Source organism: Acomys minous (assembly GCF_964271855.1).
Source record: "Acomys minous genome assembly, chromosome: 3".
Taxonomy (NCBI): domain Eukaryota; kingdom Metazoa; phylum Chordata; class Mammalia; order Rodentia; family Muridae; genus Acomys; species Acomys minous.
In genome coordinates, this window is record NC_140485.1 from 5317471 (window position 1) to 5335351 (window position 17881).

The 17881-nt window shown below is 45.4% G+C and overlaps 1 protein-coding gene and 1 long non-coding RNA gene across 7 annotated transcripts in view; one reads left to right on the plus strand and one right to left on the minus strand.

Moving 5' to 3' along the window:
- LOC311594336 overlaps positions 1-12900 on the minus strand; it is an 89431-nt gene extending 76531 nt beyond the window's left edge. The window contains exon 1 of the long non-coding RNA XR_014778061.1: positions 12770-12900. This is a non-coding gene — a long non-coding RNA (uncharacterized lncRNA). The remainder of the gene's footprint in view (positions 1-12769) is intronic.
- Positions 1-17881, plus strand: part of DZANK1 (double zinc ribbon and ankyrin repeat domains 1) — a 54118-nt gene that overhangs the window by 2637 nt on the left and 33600 nt on the right. For all 6 annotated transcript variants that reach the window (XM_084775891.1, XM_084775893.1, XM_084775892.1 and 3 more), the window contains exons 3-6: positions 2129-2282; positions 11599-11713; positions 12581-12677; positions 13888-14012. In XM_084775891.1, the coding sequence (XP_084632017.1) occupies positions 2129-2282; positions 11599-11713; positions 12581-12677; positions 13888-14012 (491 nt within the window). The remainder of the gene's footprint in view (positions 1-2128; positions 2283-11598; positions 11714-12580; positions 12678-13887; positions 14013-17881) is intronic.

The window sequence follows — 17881 nt, forward strand, 5'->3', positions numbered from 1 at the left end:
CTGGCCTCAAACTCACAGAGACCTACTGGCCTCTGGCCTCTGCCTCCCAAGTGCTAGGATTAAAGGCGAGAGCCACCCCCACCCAGCCCACTTAGTTACTCTGCGTGTCAGTGCCCTCGTGGTAAGATGGGGACAATCACACATACCACCAGAGCCACGAGGAGGAGTAAGTAAGTTTCTGTGTACTGGTATGTGGATTGCCATATTAAGTTGGTATATGTGAGGCATGCAAGGTTTACCTCATAACAAAGTAAAATTCAACTATTACAAAAACAAAATTGTAGATAGCACTTAATATTAAATCTGTTTGCATGTGTATATGCATTTAAATAATCAATGCAAATCAGTTTTATTGATAAGACATATTAACAAATATTTGTATTAAAAGACTTTTAAATTATGTATGCATAATGTATATATTTAGACATATAAATGGAGGAGGGGAGGGAAGGAAGGATGAAAGAGGAAAGTTGAACAGCAGAGACCTTGTGAGTATGACCAAGGCCCTGGTTCAATTACCATTGCTGCAAAATTAACAAATAAAAAACGAAAGAAAGAAAATACCAAATCTTTTCTTTTATGTATAACATCTAGACTTTTTCCTTTAAAGACTTGAAAGTTGAGGTGGGACCTTTGGGAGGAGGGAGCGGAGTGGTGCAGTTGGGAAGGAAAGACAGGCAAGGACAACAGAAGGAAGGGATGAGTAAGTGCAAAAGTGTCCTAATGGAACTCATTGCTTTCCACGGTGAATTTAAGCTAATAGTAAAAGAGAAAATTAGGTGCTGGAGAGATGGCTCAGAGGTTAAGAGCACTGGCTGCTCTTCTAAAGGTCTTGAGTTCAAGTCCCAGCACCTACATGGCAGCTCACCACCATCTATAATGAGATCTGATGCCCTCTTCTGTTGTGTATATCAAGGCAGAACAGTATATGCATAATAAATAAATCTTTTTTAAAGGAAAAATAGGCAAAGGATATGAAAAACACTTTTATAGGTAATGAGAAACAAATGTCGTTTCCATAAATGAAAATAAGCTTCTACCCACCCAATTACTTGCTCCTTGGGGAGGACTTTTCTCCTGTTTAGTTTACTAGAAAATATTTCATTACTGTCTGATAAAATAAATTTGATTGGCTGTTTACTGTTTGTGTCCCTTCAAATGTATGTTCTATGAAGAAAGAAATGTGAGATAGGACATAGAATTCATGTGCAAAAAGAAGGGGAAATAAAATATAAACTGTATGTTTACACAGATACAAGAGGTTTTCAAAGATACCTGATCTACCATGGGTATCTGGTATGAAGGCTACCCCATTTTACAGCCATTTTTAACCATTTGAATTTTAAATTACATCTATTAGTTACAGTTAAATGTTTTCAAGAAGTATAGGAATCATTTACTGAGACTGAGTAAAATAGAATAAAATATTTCTTAAGAAATGCTCCAAAAAAGTAGTATTGCTTTCTAAGCAGGTTGTACTACCTTAAAGCTGACCCCTATTTGACTTCTATTAATACGTACTGGAAAGACAGAGAGCGCAGTGGGTCAGGAGTATGGGCTATGTACTCACCGAGCCGAAGGCAAACTACCTGTCATAAACATGTAGGCCAACAAGTCCTGTGTATGTTAAGATGTTCAAAGTACAGCCATTTCAACTAAAAGGCCGTTAGTTACTTTCCTTTTCCTAAATCTTTTTTCTACTACCATATTCTTTCAAGAATAATTTTTATTTTATTTTATATGTATGGGTGTTCTGCCTACATGCATGCCTGTGTACCACATGCCTGCCTGGTACCTGCTGAAGCCAGAAGAAGGCACTGGGCATCTTGCTACTGCAGCTACAGACTGTTGTGAGCAACTCTGGGAGTGCTGGAAATTGTTATTTGTCAAGTGCATTACTCTCTCAGGAGCTCAACATCTATAAAGTGAGAACAAATGAGGCCCTACCTCAAACAGTAATAGAAATGAATAAATGAAGTGAGCTAACTCACGCAGAGGACTGTGTCAGCGCAAACAACAGAGTCGTTATTCACTCTCTCTCTGTGTGTGTCTGTTCTTACCAGACTTCAGGTGTACAGGGGCTTCTTATTTCAGTGTTGGTTATGTTACCTTGTTCTGGATTTTTCAGACACCCCAGATGTCAACATATATTACACCCTGGATGGCAGCAAACCTGACTACCTAAAGAAAATTGGTTCTGGTGAAAATAATACATTTAAGTATATAAAACCTATTACTCTGCCTGATGGAAAAATACAAGTTAAAGCTGTTGCTGTTTCTAAGTAAGTTAAGAGCATGGTAGGCAAACAAACACTGATTTATATCTATATCTGTAATATGTTATGTGGTTTTGTTTTTGTTTTTGAGACAGGTTTCTCTATATAGCCCTGGCTATCTTGGAGCTCTCTCTTTAGACCAGGCTGGCCTTGAACTCAAAGATCTACCTGCTTCAGCCTTCTGAGTCCTGAGATTAAAGGAATGTGCTATCATATTCAGATACATTTTGTTCTAATTTTATTCATTTATTATTGGGAGAATCGGTGTGTTAGGAAGCCATTAATGCCAGGCATAGTGGCATATGCCTGTAATCCCAGCACTCAGAGAGGCAGAGGCAGGTGGATCTCTGTGAGTTTCAGGCCAGCCTGGTCTACAAAGCAAGTCCAAAACAGAGAAACTCTGTCTCAAAAAATGGGGAAAAAAGGCCATTAATGAAAAAGTTATGCTAACTTTAGCTTATATTATTTGCATTTTATTAAGGCATAAAGTTCACAAATCATAAGTATAAAGCTTAATAAATGTTGTATATATTAATAATATTTTTATTTCAAATTCCACATTAGAATTCTGGGGAGGAAGAGCTTTCTAAAGAGCTTCCTTTGGCTCTGAGGAAGGTTTAGTGGATGGTTCTTTTATTCACTGGGATGTGACATCACTTTTGTATTGACTTCATTGATATTCTAAGTTCATTTTAACTTGCTCAAAGTTCCTTTTCAATTTGGGGGCCATAAGCCACTTTTTCCTAAATTTTCTTTTTCCTACTCTCATTTTCTTTCTTAAGAATATTATTTAAGCCGGGCGTGGTGGCGCACGCCTTTAATCCCAGCACTCGGGAGGCAGAGGCGGGCAGATCACTGTGAGTTCGAGGCCAGCCTGGTCTACAAAGTGAGTCCAGGACAGCCAAGGTTATACAGAGAGACTCTGTCTCGAAAAACCAAAAAAAAAAAAAAAAAAAAGAATATTATTTAAATGTTATTTATTTATTTACGGTTTTGTTTTTTTGAGGCAGTATTTCTCTGTGTAACCTTGGCTGTCCTGGAACTTGCTCTGTAGACCAGGCTGGCCTCAAACTCACAGAGATCCACCTGCTTCTGCCTCCTCAGTGCTGGGACTAAGGAGTACACCACCACCATACCCAGCCTTGATTCTTTTCTTTTTTCTTTTTTTCTTTTTTTTTTTTTTTTTTGAGACAAGATTTCTCTGTGTAGCCTTGGCTGTCCTGGACTCAGTTTGTTGACTAGGCTGGCCTCGAACTCACAGTGATCCGCTTGCCTCTGCCTCCTGAGTGCTGGAATTAAAGGCGAGTGCCACCACCACTCGGCATCACACCCAGCTCTTATTTTCTTATTGATATTTTTTTTACATTTACTTATTTGTGTGTGTGTGTGTGTGTGTGTGTGTGTGTGTGTGTGTGTGTGAGAGAGAGAGAGAGAGAGAGAGAGAGACAGAGACAGAGACAGAGACAGAGACAGAGAGAGGAGAGAGACAGGGATGAAACTCACATCAGAGTATGGAAAGAACACAGTTGGCTGAGAAGGGGAGAGAACTGGGGCCGTGCTGGGAAGGGGAGGATGTTTCAAAGGCTGGTGACCCACACTGACAGCCTAATCCTGGTGTCTTCTCACCCTCTGCTTCTTTAAAAGCTTTCTTGGGGTCAACAGCGTCTTGTGTCACCAACACGTTCTGTCATGTGTTAGCAGTGATTGTGCAGTTTCCCTTCTCTACCACTGACCTTACATAGGGGTCACAATATATTAAGCCAATCAGGAACAAAAACTGTCTTGAACTACAGATGGTGTTTTGTGACAAACTAGTACATGTGAAAAAGCATCTGCTCACCCCAGATGGAGGACAACACAGACCAAAGGATAGCTGCTGGCAAAGACCAACTTGGTGAAAAAGTAGGGTTTGTTGGGTTGCTCACAAGGATGACGCAGGGAGGGCACTTAGAGAACAGAAATGACAGCAGGTGTGGTGGTGCACAAGCCATCAGTGTGAGTTTGAGGCCAGCCTGCGCTACAAAGCAAGTCCAGGACAGTCAGGGCTACACGGAGAAACCCTTTCTCAAAAAACAAAACAAAACCCAGAAATGACTCAAAGATGGCTGCAGCTCCAAAAGCTCACCACAGCACGGTGGCTCCCAGCCCACAAAAGGTGGATCCCTGCAGTCTGCTTCACAGCCACCCTGCCTGCAGCTTGACGCCTCAGAGTCAGAAAGGGCCTCTTCCAGGCAGCTCCGCTGGCCTCTGCCTCTTCCTGGTGGTTTAGCTGGTTTGTGTTTCTTTTAGGTAGCTCTGCTTGTCTGAGAGTGTCTCTCAGGAGCTCCTTACTTCGTGTAAGCTTGGGGAAGGAGGGCCCACTAAGTCTAGTTCATTTGGGGGATTTCTAAAGCTACTGAATTGTTTACCTTCGGAGTTTTAGCAGCTGCCCTGCAGAGTGGAATGTTTCACTTCCTTTAGAGCATCCCAAGCCTCAACAAGCTCCCCTCCAAGACAGAATGCTTCATCTCAGAACTTGCTATTCAATTCCACAGTGAGCTTTCAGAGCAAATGAGTAAGTAGTTTGGGGTCCCAGATTCCTCTGAGAATAATTATTTTCTTCAGTAGACTCATGAAGAACCCCCAAGTTTTACAATCAGAGTTGATAAAGCAAACATAAGTAGGCTACCAGCATATCTCATTTGTAGCTCCTTGAAACACACACACACACACACACACACACACACACACACACACACACACACACAGCCTTAAAATATCAACTTCCTAGCTGGAGGCCATGATTCAAGTCTGTTGTATAGAGACCCTGTTCAGGAGGCAGTGCAGTGGAGAGGTCTGAATGCCATGTCCTCAGACAGCAAAGGCGGGAGACAAGTCTGGGAGGAGCTGAGCCTGCAGAAAGAACACAGGACTTGGAAAGCATAATAGCTATTTTTGTGTTACTATGACTAAAATCCCTGAAAACAATTGAAAAAGGAAGACTTATTTTGACTCATAGTTTCAGAAATGTGAGCCCATCCAGGTGGGAAGGGAGCCGTAGGAGAGAGACAGCCATGCTGTGGCCACTAGGAAGCAAAGACAAAGACTGTGGGAGTGCAGGAAGGGGCCAGGGCAAGGCAGGCAGGCTGCTGTGGACGCGCCTCCTGGTGACCTGCTTCCTCCAGAGGAGCCTCCTGCCTCTCCCTGTTTTCCAATAATGCCATCATATTATGCAGTTGTCAAGGAATGATCTAGATCAAGTCAAGACATGCAGGCATCCTGAAGGATGTCTTACAGATCCTTTAGGCCTTCCTCAATCCAATCATCACCACAGAGTTGAAGACTTTAATCCTACTTAATCATTTAGTCAGTGTGACCTTACTTGGGTGGCCTTCTGCCTTCCGTTTTCTTTATGTGTTAGTCCTCATTTCTGAGTTACTAGAATTTCAGAGCTGACTCAACTCTTACACTTCAAGAGTTTGTGCCTGGGTGAATAAAATGTGAGTAATTCTTTTATGGTCCAAAATTCAAGGTTCTCTGGGAATAATTTTTCTCCCATGACATATTTGGTAATGTTAGAAAACCTTCCAGGGGACTGGGATGATGGCTCAGTTGGTAAAATGCCAGCTGTACAAACATGAGGACCCAAGTCTGGATCCCTCGTACCCACTTAAGAGCCAGCTGTAAATGGCAGTAGACACAGCCAGACCCTGGAGTTCACTGGCCACACAGCTGAATAGGTGAACCCTGGGCTCAATGAGAGACTCCTCTTAAAAAATAAAATGGAGGCCAGGATCAGTGGCTCATACCTTTAATCCCAGCACTTGAGAGGCAAAGGTAGGTGACTCTCTTAAGTTTAGGGGCAGCCTGGTCTACAGAATGAGTTCGAGGACAGCCAGGGTTCCATAGGGAAACTGTGTCTCAGAAAACTATTAACAAACAAATTGGAGACCTTGGTAAGATGGCTCAATGGATAAAGATGCTTGTGGTACAATTGTAATGATCTTGTTCAATCTCCAAACCCATGTCAAAAGCTGAATGCCATGTTATACTGTAACCCCAGTACTCCTCCAGGGAGATGGAAGGCAGAGACAGGTGGACTGGCTGAAGCTTGCAGGCCAAGTAGGCGGGCCACATAGCTCAGAAATAACAGGAGCCACCTTTCCTCAGAACAAGGTGAAGAGAGAGAACCAACTTCTAAAAATTGTCCCTGACCTCTTCATGCATGCTGTGGCCCATTGTCCCCCACCCCATTTATACACTCACAAGTAAATAAAATAGTGAACTGGAGAGTGGTAAAAGAAGATGCCTGACCCCCATCTCCACCTTCCACACACATGAACCCCCATATCCACACATGGACACACCACATAAACATGTACATATACCACATGCCTGTGCATGCAAAGCAACATTTTGGTTGACACTAGGAGTACTATTTGCTGTTAGCATCTAGTGTGTAATGGGTTGAGCTGCAATCTGTCATTTTATAATGCAGGGGGCAGGCAGCCCCTATGAAAAGAATTATTAAGCCTCAATTTTGGGGGGGTTGGTTTTGGTTTTTTGAGACAGGGTTTCTCTGTGTAGCCTTGGCTGTCCTAGACTCATTTTGTAGACCAGGCTGGTCTCAAACTCACAGTGATCCACCTGCCTCTGACTCCGAGTGCTGGGATTGAAGGCATGCGCCACCATGCCTCAAATTTTAATTATTGTCAATAGGCTGAGAAAATGCAACCCAACCCAAATTGTGAATTCCTATTGACCCAGCTTTGTAATTTCTCTACAGTCATTCAGAAAATTCTGTTTTGTGCTGCTGAAGATTGAGCTTAGGGCCTTGCACATGCTAGGGAGACATGTTGTGAACCGGGCCACACCCAGCTCTTTAACCCTGGTGTTTTGCTGAAAGGATACCCAGAGATGGCGTTTATCCTGGGTATAATTTATGTTGGTACACACATATTTAAGGCCACTGTTCTGAGCCCTAGGAGAAGTATATGTGTGGTTCACATGCACCTTAGGCCCTGAGTAAGATTTATAACTCTAATCTCAAACCCAGTTCCTTTTATTCTGGTGTGTGTGGGGGGGAGGTATTTTGGAGTTGAAATCTTTTTGCCTCTCATGCAGCTTAAGCTGGTCTGTGGGCTGTTAAAGGGTAAATAGAGTCTATGGGCAAATGCCTTCTCAGGGAGATAAACTGGGCCTTAAACGATTAGAACAAGTAGCTGAGAACCAGTGTGACCTCAGCGTGGAGTGTGAATGCCCCTGCAGGACCCTTAGAGACATGTGCCCTATAGGGACAGCTGACGTGAGTGGAGTAGCTGAGAACCAGTGTGACCTCAGCGTGGAGTGTGAATGCCCCTGCAAGACCCTTAGAGACGTGTGCCCAATAGGGACAGCTGACGTGAGTGGAATAGCTCATGGGAAGATACCCTAATGGTGCATTCAGTCAGAGTCTGCAGCTTGGTCTTGTGTTTTAAGTATGTGAGTCCCTCCAGGCATGAACATGGAGGTGTTCACTAAGCAGAAAGCCAAGTGTGTTGTTATGTTCACATTGCTGCTCAGAGGGTTATTTAGATGGATTTGGTATTTCTGAGATTTTTTTCGATCTTCTAAAATACAGCTTTCCACCATCTGGAAAGTGGATGTCAGCCATGTTGATCATGAGCACAAGTGCAGTGTGCTAGGGGTGATGGGACAAGGAAGGGAGGGCTGCCCTGGCATCTCTGTCAGTCCCAGACACCTCCGTTAGTTCCCTTTCTTAGTGCTGCGATAAAATACTTGACAAACCCACAAAGGAACGAAGGGTTTGTTGTGGCTCACAGTTGAGGGTGTGGCCCATCAGGGAAGGGAATTCATGGTGACAGGATTGTTACACAGATCACATTGCATCTGCAGTCAGGAGGCAGGGTGGCAGGGGCTTGGGGATGCTGCCACTGAGCTCACTGTTTTCTGTATTGAAGTGAAGCACCCCAGCCCACATCCAGGGTGGGTCTTCTTATCTCAATTAACCCAATATAGGAAATCTCATACAGACATGCCCTGAGGCTTGTTTCTGACGTGAGTCTAGATCCTGTCAGCTGTCAACATGAGACATTGCAGCACCTCTGCTCTATACTATTTGCCTGATCTGTGTTCTGTTGACGTGAAGAAGCACCGTGACCATGGCAACGCTTATCAAAGAAGGCATTTAACTGGGAGCTGACGTGCAGTTTCAGAAGTTTAGTCTGTTATCATCATGGTGAGAAGCACAGCGGCACACAGGCAGACACTGATGCAGAGGCTGGAAACTATATCCTGCTGTGTGAGCAGAGAGAGACTCTTGGCTTGGTTCCGAGCCCACCCCCCAGTGACACTCTCCCTCCACAAGGCCACACCACCTCATCTTTACTAATTGTACTGCTCCCCAGTGACCAAATCTAAGAGCCTATGCGGACTATTCTCACTCAACCCAGCACCATCGCTCTGGACTGCTTATACAAGTTGCTTCTGTTTTGATTGTTTTCTTTCTGAGACAAGGTTTCTCTGTGTAGCCTTGGCTGTGCTGGAACTAGCTTTGTAGACCAGGCTGGCATTGAACTCACATAGAGAAGCTTGCCTCTGCTTCCTGAGTGCGCCACTACACCCAGGTTTGTTTGTTTGTTTTTTTCCAATTGTTACTATTTTGCTTCTGGACATAGTATCCAACCCATATCCTAACACACATGGGAACACGTGAGCAAATATCTACAGAAAACATGATCAAGTGCAATCAGGTGGCCAACAAGTTGACAATATTCAATGTCATTGATATGTGGAGAAATCAGACCCCTTGGTTAATGTAAAATAATGTTCTTGGGAATGTAAAATATGAGAGAGTGGGGGAAGGGAAAGAGATTGATTCTGATTGGCCCAAGAGCCAGCACTTGTGACAGAAGTCACCCAACCCTAATACCCAATGGTACCACATGAAAAAGTTCCCATGAGAGCCACCCCACTAAGACCAGTTCATGTGGGGATTGGATTTTAAGGTGCTAGCTTCTGGGCAGTTTGCTGTGCAGCAGTAGATACAGATGACCCAATGACAGTGGGGTAAGGACACACTGTGGGAATGGGGACTTTGTTTTGTTTTTGTTTGTTGTTTTTGTTTGTTTGTTTTTTTGAGACAGGGTTTCTCTGTGTAGCCTTGGCTGTCCTGGACTCACTTTGTAGACCAGGCTGGCCTCGAACTGCCTCCCTCTGCCTCCTGAGCGCTGGGATTAAAGGCATGCACCACCACGCCCAGCTGGGTGGGGACTTTGTTTTTGAGTGAATGTTTACAGAATTAGCAAGACTAGAGAGAATGCAATAGCATTTTAATTTATACTTTAGATATTTATGTTAGAGGGGTCTCATTTTTTTTTAAGGATTTCTTCTAGATCTGACTTTTTCATCCTCCTCTGAGCAACTAATAGCAGGCATTGTTTTTGTGCATAAACTGCTCCATTGTGTTTAGTAGTAACTGTGTTGCTATATTTCACATCTGTATCAATTGTACTGCTTACAGTAAAGCTCAATCCACTCAGATGAGAACAGCTCTTCAGTAAAGCAGACAGCAGCAAACCCACAGCACTAAATACTGGAGACCCAAGAATCCTAAGTGAGAAGTATGGACTGGCACAAACCTTATGTTTATATCATTTGTGCTGATTAGGGGTGTGTGTGTGTGTGTGTGTGTGTGTGTGTGTGTGTGTGTGTGTGTGTGTGTGTGTGTGTGTGTGAAAATGCCTCCATCATATTGACCTGTAGGTGAGTCTGTGGGGCATTTCCTTTGTCACTGACTGCTGTGCGAGGGCGTAGCCCCCTGTGGGTGGTGTCGCTCCTCAGCAGGTGGTCCTGGCTTGTATAAGAAGGTGGGTGAGCACGCCATGGGAAGCAGTCTAGAGGGTAGCATCCCTCCCGTCTTGAGCTCTGGCCCTAGATTCCCTCAGTGATGGGTGTAAGCTGTCAGCCAAATAAACTTGCTCTTCCCCCAAGCTGTTTGGTCTTGGAATTTTATCACAGCAATAGGGAACCAAAGTAGGACCCCAGTAGCAGTCAGACCCATGCTAGAGGCCCAAGGAGTGCAAGTGCTGGGTGTCCACCCACACAAACCTTGTATTATTAAATTGGCATATTATTAAAATGGTAATAATAGAAATGAAAACTATTTTTTAAAAGAACTCAAGAATGAGGTCATTGAACATTTTAAGTATAAATACTTATGCACATTTTGGATATAAATACCATGTATTTCATGATAAGTGTCAAGTAAACAGCTGTCTGCCCACAGTTCTGGTCTCAGAGAAAAAGACAAGAGATAATTACAAAGTAGATGCTTCATAGCAGGTCCATTTTAAAAACAATTGTGTGTGTTTGGTTTTGTTTTTTTGGTTTTTTGAGACAGGGTTTCTCTGTATAGCCTTGGCTATCCTGAACTTGCTTTGTAGACCACGCTGGCCTGGAACTCATAGAGATCCGCCTGCCTCTGCCTCCCAAGTGCTGAGATTAAAGACGTGTGCCCCCACACCCGGCTTTAATCAGATTTTCATTGGCCTTTTATTCATAAGCTATCTGCTGTCTGTACCCTTGTAGTGTAGATTATGTTTGTTTATTTTTAAATACTTTAAAAAATTTTTGTGTGTATGAATGCTTGCCTACCTGTTCACCACATGCATGCAGTGCCCCTGGAGGCCAGAGGAGGGCGTCAGATCCCCTGGAGCTGGAATTACAGACAGTTATGAGCCACCATATGGGTGCTTGGAATTTAATTTAGGTCATTTGGACCACTGAGCCATCTTTCCAGTCCCTGCTGTGTTTCCTTTACCATTGGATTGTAGGAGACCTTCTCCAGGCCATACAGGACTGACAGGAAGGGAAAGCAGAGTGTGTGTGTATGACTCTGTTTGTTTATGAGATAGGCTTTCTAGATAGCCCTGGCTGGTCTTGAACTCGCTGGGTTTACAGACAGGTCCCTCTATGCTGGGTTTTCAGGACTGTTTCTGAAGGTCCAGAGCAGACCTAGAATGAGGATTCAGGAAATGCAGACCACTCCCCTGGGCTTGAGCTCCTTGGAGCTGAGGCCAGTGTCCTGAGCGCTCAGGCAGGGTGAGCTGTGAACACACTGGGCTGGAGCAGGGTCCAGAACACCAGCCACTGCTGAAGGCTGACACCACCCCAAACCATCACCCCCTAAACCTCCTTAGCTGAAAGTGTATTTTAGTTTTCCGGCCTAAATCTAACATTTAGTGGCGACATTACGGAACTTCAGCATCATCTTCGTCTCTAGCCACCCCTCCCTTGAATGTTTGTATAATACACTCTCTTCTTTTTAAATTACGATTTTCAGAGACTGCAGACAGAGTGGGATTGTAACAAAGGTGTTTCAGGTGGACTTTGAACCACCGAAGATGGTCTTTTCTGAAGACACTGTTGAAGATGCTCTCACGGGGTTTTCAAAGCAGGCAAGTAATGAAACCAAAGAATTTTCAGATTGGGGCTGTATTTTTCATTCTTTTTTGCTCAATGGGCACATCCTGCCTTTCATTATAACACTTCTCACAGTCAGATCCTTATGGCTTAGGTCAATAGCAACCACTGTGAAGACTCTCCCCTGATTTCCCAGAGTTAGTGGAGCCTCCGTCTGTCCAAGGCCAGAATTCTGACTCAGCACGGTCACTGCCTGTGTTCAGGTGCCTGCCCTGCCTCTACCTATGAACAGAGCCATTAGCCCGGCACCCAGAGAGCCTTTAGCCCGGCACCCAGAGAGCCAGTAACCGTGCTCATCCAGCTTTCGTGCTGTGCCTGCAAACTCTGCATAACTCCAGATTAAGTAGTTTGCATCGTCTCTGGGGGAAAGTGCCCTGAGCGTGTGATTTCTTGGTTTCTTGCCAGCCTTTCCAACTTACGAGCTCCAAGATAGCAGTAAGCAGAGCTACCATACCTTTTAGCTTGAGGGTATGCAAGGGAGGGCAATGAGTATATATTTGGGGAATGAAATAGTCAGGCTAGTAGACATGGCAGTGTTTTTTGTCCAGCCCCACCCTATTTTTCCCCTCTGACTCCGGTAGTCTTATGATATCACTGTCTCTGATAACAGCACTATCCTTGCCGCTTCCCTTGGCTGCTTGACCTGGTGAGGCCTACCAGCCGGCCATGCGGCTCTCCAAGCAGCCGAAGGAAGCAGACACATCACCTCATTATCACTGCTGTAATCCCTTTCAAGTAAGAAGTAAGAAGTGCTCACCATGTAACTGTCTCTACCATGACTTCTAATTTCCATACTCGAAATGTACATATAACCGAGTGATGTGTAATGTCTTCATTCCTAGGAACCGAAAAATGGGTTTGTCGGACCAAAACTAAAGAAGAAGTATAAGAACGCTGAAGATAAATCGACTTGGAATGGTCACCTCAGACGGCTTCCAGGTACGGAGAGACGGAGGAAGCGCACCAAGCAGGCTTTCCGCACGCTTGCCGTGTCCTTGTGTTGAAACAAGAAACACAGGAAGACAGGCTACCATTTGATGATTTTTTTTTATTTATTTTTTTTGAGACAGGGTTTCTCTGTGTAGCCCTGGCTGTCCTGGACTCACTTTGTAGACCAGGCTGGCCTCAAACTCACAGCGATCCACCTGCCTCTGCCTCCCAAGTGCTGGGATTAAAGGTGCGCGCCACCACGCACAGATCTACCATTTGAATTTTTATTTTATTCTAGCTAACAGACTAAGACCGTGAGAGATAAGCAAGCAGTCTGATAACTTTGATTTATTGAATAATTGTATTGAAGGAACCATGGGGTGCCTCACCAAAGAAAGAGTCATGGGGTTCAGGGAATGGTTGGTGTTTGGGTAAAGTTTAAGCAAAGGCTGGGCTGCATGGGAAGGCTCAGCGTCACATGTAGATTCAGGTTTGGTTACTTAGAATGTGTTTAGGACATGCTCAAAGACTGAATCTGCTTTCGTATGTCCTGGGGTGGGGGAGGGGGGCAGCAAAATAGCCTAGTAAGTAAAAGCATTCGCCTGCTAACCTGATGGCCTGGGTTTGGTCCTGGGAAGCCACGTGTAATGAGACAGCCGATTCCCAGAAGCTGTCCTCTGTGGCATACGTGCAGCACCCACACACACACAAACACAACTAACAACAATAATAGTGTTGGAGTTTTTGTTTGATTCTTTTTTAAAAAAAGCAAAATGACTTGGGTCTTCTAAGAAAATTTGCGGTCTGTCTCATATGAAATCAGACAGCAAAGGTTCTGGAATCCTCAGCAAGTAAGCAATAGTTATGCAAACAAGAGGCAGCCACAGATTTTTCTTCCTTCCTTCCTTTCTTTCTTTTTTTTAGTTTTATTGAAATGTTGATATCTGCTAATTTCACAAATGGGCTGCACTGTTTTCTTAACTCGACATGGAATGTCATAGAAAGCACCAGGGAAGGGAAGATTATTTTCTCAGACTGGGTTAATGATTCATGTCTCAGTTCTATTTCACTGACTTGAGGAGGGTGACTTTATGGTAGTTGCTGCTGGGGAAAGAATGTGATGTAGACCTTTACTGGAAGTTTCTAGCTATAAGGACATGTTTGCATGGTTTTATATGGTAACGATAATCACAGAAAAATATTCTTAATATAATTATAGACCTCAAGGTAGACGAAAGAGCAGACCCTAAAACTCCGAAAGATCTTCGCTTCTCAGAGAGGCCACTGGAAATCCCAGCCTACCATGAGGGATCGGGTTCCAGACTGCCTGCTCACCAGACCCAGGTAACAGCAGCAGCAGTTCCTCGGGGGGTGGGGGGGGGTGGGGGGGGTGGGGGGGGTGGCGGCGCCGAAATCCCTCAGGAATCTCAGTGCTTCCCAGCATCCTTTCAGCCAGCATCTGTCAGCTCTTAGCCATGTTGCAGGCAGTGTCCCAGCTCTGAAAAAGCTGTGTCTGAAGGGGAAGCCTCCATGTGCAGAGAGCTTCCTGTGATGGGGATTTGAGGCAGAGAGGTAATAAAGTAAACAGTCACACATATTTTTTTTGAAACAGGGTCACTCTGTGTAGCCCTGGTCATCCTGGAACTCACTCTGTAGACCAGGCTGGTCTTGAACTCAGAGATTCACCAGCCTGTGTCTCCTGAATGCTGGGATGCACTGGCATGCACCACCACCAAGACACACAAAATGTTTTAATCAGTGATGCCATGCATTAGATATCCTGGGTGCTGAGATGGCACAGTGTTGGTTCCTCACACCTGCAGCATCATAGTCACAAAGAAGTCCACTTGAAATGCACATTCTCACGCCAGCCCTAAAACAGAGGCTCCAGGCATGGGGCCAGTGCCTGCATTTAAGCCATCCAGCCTTCTAGCCTAACGCTGACTTCAGGATCAGGCAGCAAAGTAGGGTATGAATGATCAGGGACAGCTAGCTTTAGGGTGACGTCACCCAGATGGTGGGCTCTGTGACGATATGGAATGCCAGAGCCACCCGAGTGAGCATTCTCCTCTGCAGACAGCCACTGACAAGGACTTCCAGTTCAGCATTGGCACCTGAAGAATTTGCATGAGAAGCCAAAACCTGCATCTTCATGTCTACTAACCTGGTTTAAAAATGTGAGAATCGGGCTGGAGAGATGGCTCACTGGTTAAGAGCGCCACCTGCTCTTCCAGAGGTCCTGAGTTCAATTCCCAGCAACCACATGGTGGCTCAAAACCATCTATAATGTGATCTGATGCCGTCTTCTATAGATAAAGCACTCATATACAATAAATAAATAAATCTTTAAAAAATAAAAAATAAAAAAATAAAAAAGTGAGAATCAATCCAGAACCTGGACTAGTGTGGGAGGCAGTACATGAAACGCAGTGGCTCTGGACCAGTGTGGGAGGCAGTACATACGTTACATAGGCCACGTGAAACTCAGTGGCTTGTAAGATTTGGCTGGTAGACCACCAGTGTATGACTTCTGGTACAGGCCATGTTTGATATAATACAAAACATTAAACAAACAACAATAACAGCCATCACCCCAAACAATAACAGGATCACTGTGAATGCTACCCATTGTCAAGAATTAAGTCTGAAAGCGTGAGCTTTAGTGCCAACACTGTTGATGTGAACTCGAGCATAATTCTCAAAAAACGAGTATTCTAGCTCCTCACATGCCACCCTGACAGCACCCCTCCTCTGAATGTGCACAAATCCATGCCTGAATCCAGTCACAGCAGCAGTGGACAAAGCCACAGTCCACGTCGGTGCGTTATGCTGTGAATTGCTATGCGTTAGCTGTCATGTTCTTTTGCTCTGTCTTTAGGCAGAATCTCATGATTTAGTCCTGGCTGGTCTGAAACTACGTAGACCGGGCTAGCCTCAAGTTTGTGGCAATCCTCCCGTGTCTGCCTTTTAAAGAATAAATTAAAATATTATTACAGCCAAGGGTGGTTGCATGCCTGTAATCCCAGAACTCAGGAGGCAGAGGTAGGTGGATTTCTGTGAGTTCAAAGCCAAACTGGTCTAAAAAGTGAGTCCAGGCAGCCAAAGCTACACAAAGAAACTGTGTCTCGAAAAACCAAAGATAAATGAATACAATATAATTACGTCACTTCCTTTTCCTTTCCTCCTTCCAACCCCTCTCATGTAATCTCCCTCTCCCCAACTCTCTCTCCCAACCATGGCCTGCCTCTCAATTGTCTGATATATTGAGGTCTCAGGGGTGATAGATTCTGCCTCTTGAATGCCGGGATTACAGGCATGCACCACTGATACCTGGCTGACTTGCTGCTCTTTAAAAACGCTCAAGGCAAGAAAGATGAGGAAGCTGGGTAGTGGCGGTGCCCGCCTTTAATCCCAGAATTCAGGAGGCAGAGGCAGGTGGATCTCTGTGAGTTCAAGGCCAGCCTAGTCTACACAGTGGGTCCAGGAAAGCCAGGTCTACACAGAGAAATCCTGTCTTGAAACCTGCCCCCCTTCAAAAAAAAAAAAAAAGAAAAAAGAAAAAGAAACACAAGATGAAGAAAGACCGAGGAAGCACTTCAAATTGTAGGTGACAAAGTGGATATGGCAATTAGATGCGAACTATGATATTACATCAGATCCTAGGCCAGGAAGTGTATGTGTCTATGCAGGGCCCTGTTGGCATAGCTGGTGAGGTCTACTGTCTGTGTCTATGAAGGGCCCTGTTGGCATAGCTGGTGAGGTCTACTGTCTGTGGCTACGCAGGGCACTGTTGGCATAGCTGGTGAGGTCTACTGTCTGTGGCTACGCAGGGCACTGTTGGCATAGCTGGTGAGGTCTACTGTCTGTGTCTATGCAGGGCACTGTTGGCATAGCTGGTGAGGTCTACTGTCTGTGGCTACGCAGGGCACTGTTGGCATAGCTGGTGAGGTCTACTGTCTGTGGCTATGCAGGGCACTGTTGGCATAGCTGGTGGGGTCTACTGTCTGTGGCTACGCAGGGCACTGTTGGCATAGCTGGTGAGGTCTACTGTCTGTGTCTATGCAGGGCACTGTTGGCATAGCTGGTGGGGTCTACTCTCTGTGTCTATGCAGGGCCCTGTTGGCATAGCTGGTGAGGTCTACTGTCTGTGTCTATGCAGGGCACTGTTGGCATAGCTGGTGGGGGTCTACTCTCTGTGTCTATGCAGGGCCCTGTTGGCATAGCTGGTGGGGTCTACTCTCTGTGTCTATGCAGGGCACTGTTGGCATAGCTGGTGAGGTCTACTCTCTGTGTCTATGCAGGGCCCTGTTGGCATAGCTGGTGGGGTCTACTGTCTGTGTCTATGAAGGGCACTGTTGGCATAGCTGGTGAGGTCTACTGTCTGTGGCTATGCAGGGCACTGTTGGCATAGCTGGTGGGGTCTACTGTCTGTGTCTATGAAGGGCACTGTTGGCATAGCTGGTGAGGTCTACTGTCTGTGGCTACGCAGGGCACTGTTGGCATAGCTGGTGAGGTCTACTCTCTGTGTCTATGCAGGGCCCTGTTGGCATAGCTGGTGGGGTCTACTGTCTGTGTCTATGAAGGGCACTGTTGGCATAGCTGGTGGGGTCTACTGTCTGTGTCTATGCAGGGCACTGTTGGCATAGCTGGTGAGGTCTACTGTCTGTGTCTATGCAGGGCACTGTTGGCATAGCTGGTGAGGTCTACTCTCTGTGTCTATGCAGGGCCCTGTTGGCATAGCTGGTGGGGTCTACTGTCTGTGTCTATGAAGGGCACTGTTGGCATAGCTGGTGGGGTCTACTGTCTGTGTCTATGCAGGGCACTGTTGGCATAGCTGGTGAGGTCTACTGTCTGTGTCTATGCAGGGCACTGTTGGCATAGCTGGTGAGGTCTACTGTCTGTGTCTACGCAGGGCACTGTTGGCATAGCTGGTGGGGTCTACTGTCTGTGTCTATGCAGGGCACTGTTGGCATAGCTGGTGAGGTCTACTGTCTGTGTCTATGCAGGGCACTGTTGGCATAGCTGGTGAGGTCTACTGTCTGTGTCTATGCAGGGCACTGTTGGCATAGCTGGTGGGGTCTACTGTCTGTGTCTATGCAGGGCCCTGTTGGCATAGCTGGTGAGGTCTACTGTCTGTGTCTATGCAGGGCACTGTTGGCATAGCTGGTGGGGTCTACTGTCTGTGTCTATGCAGGGCACTGTTGGCATAGCTG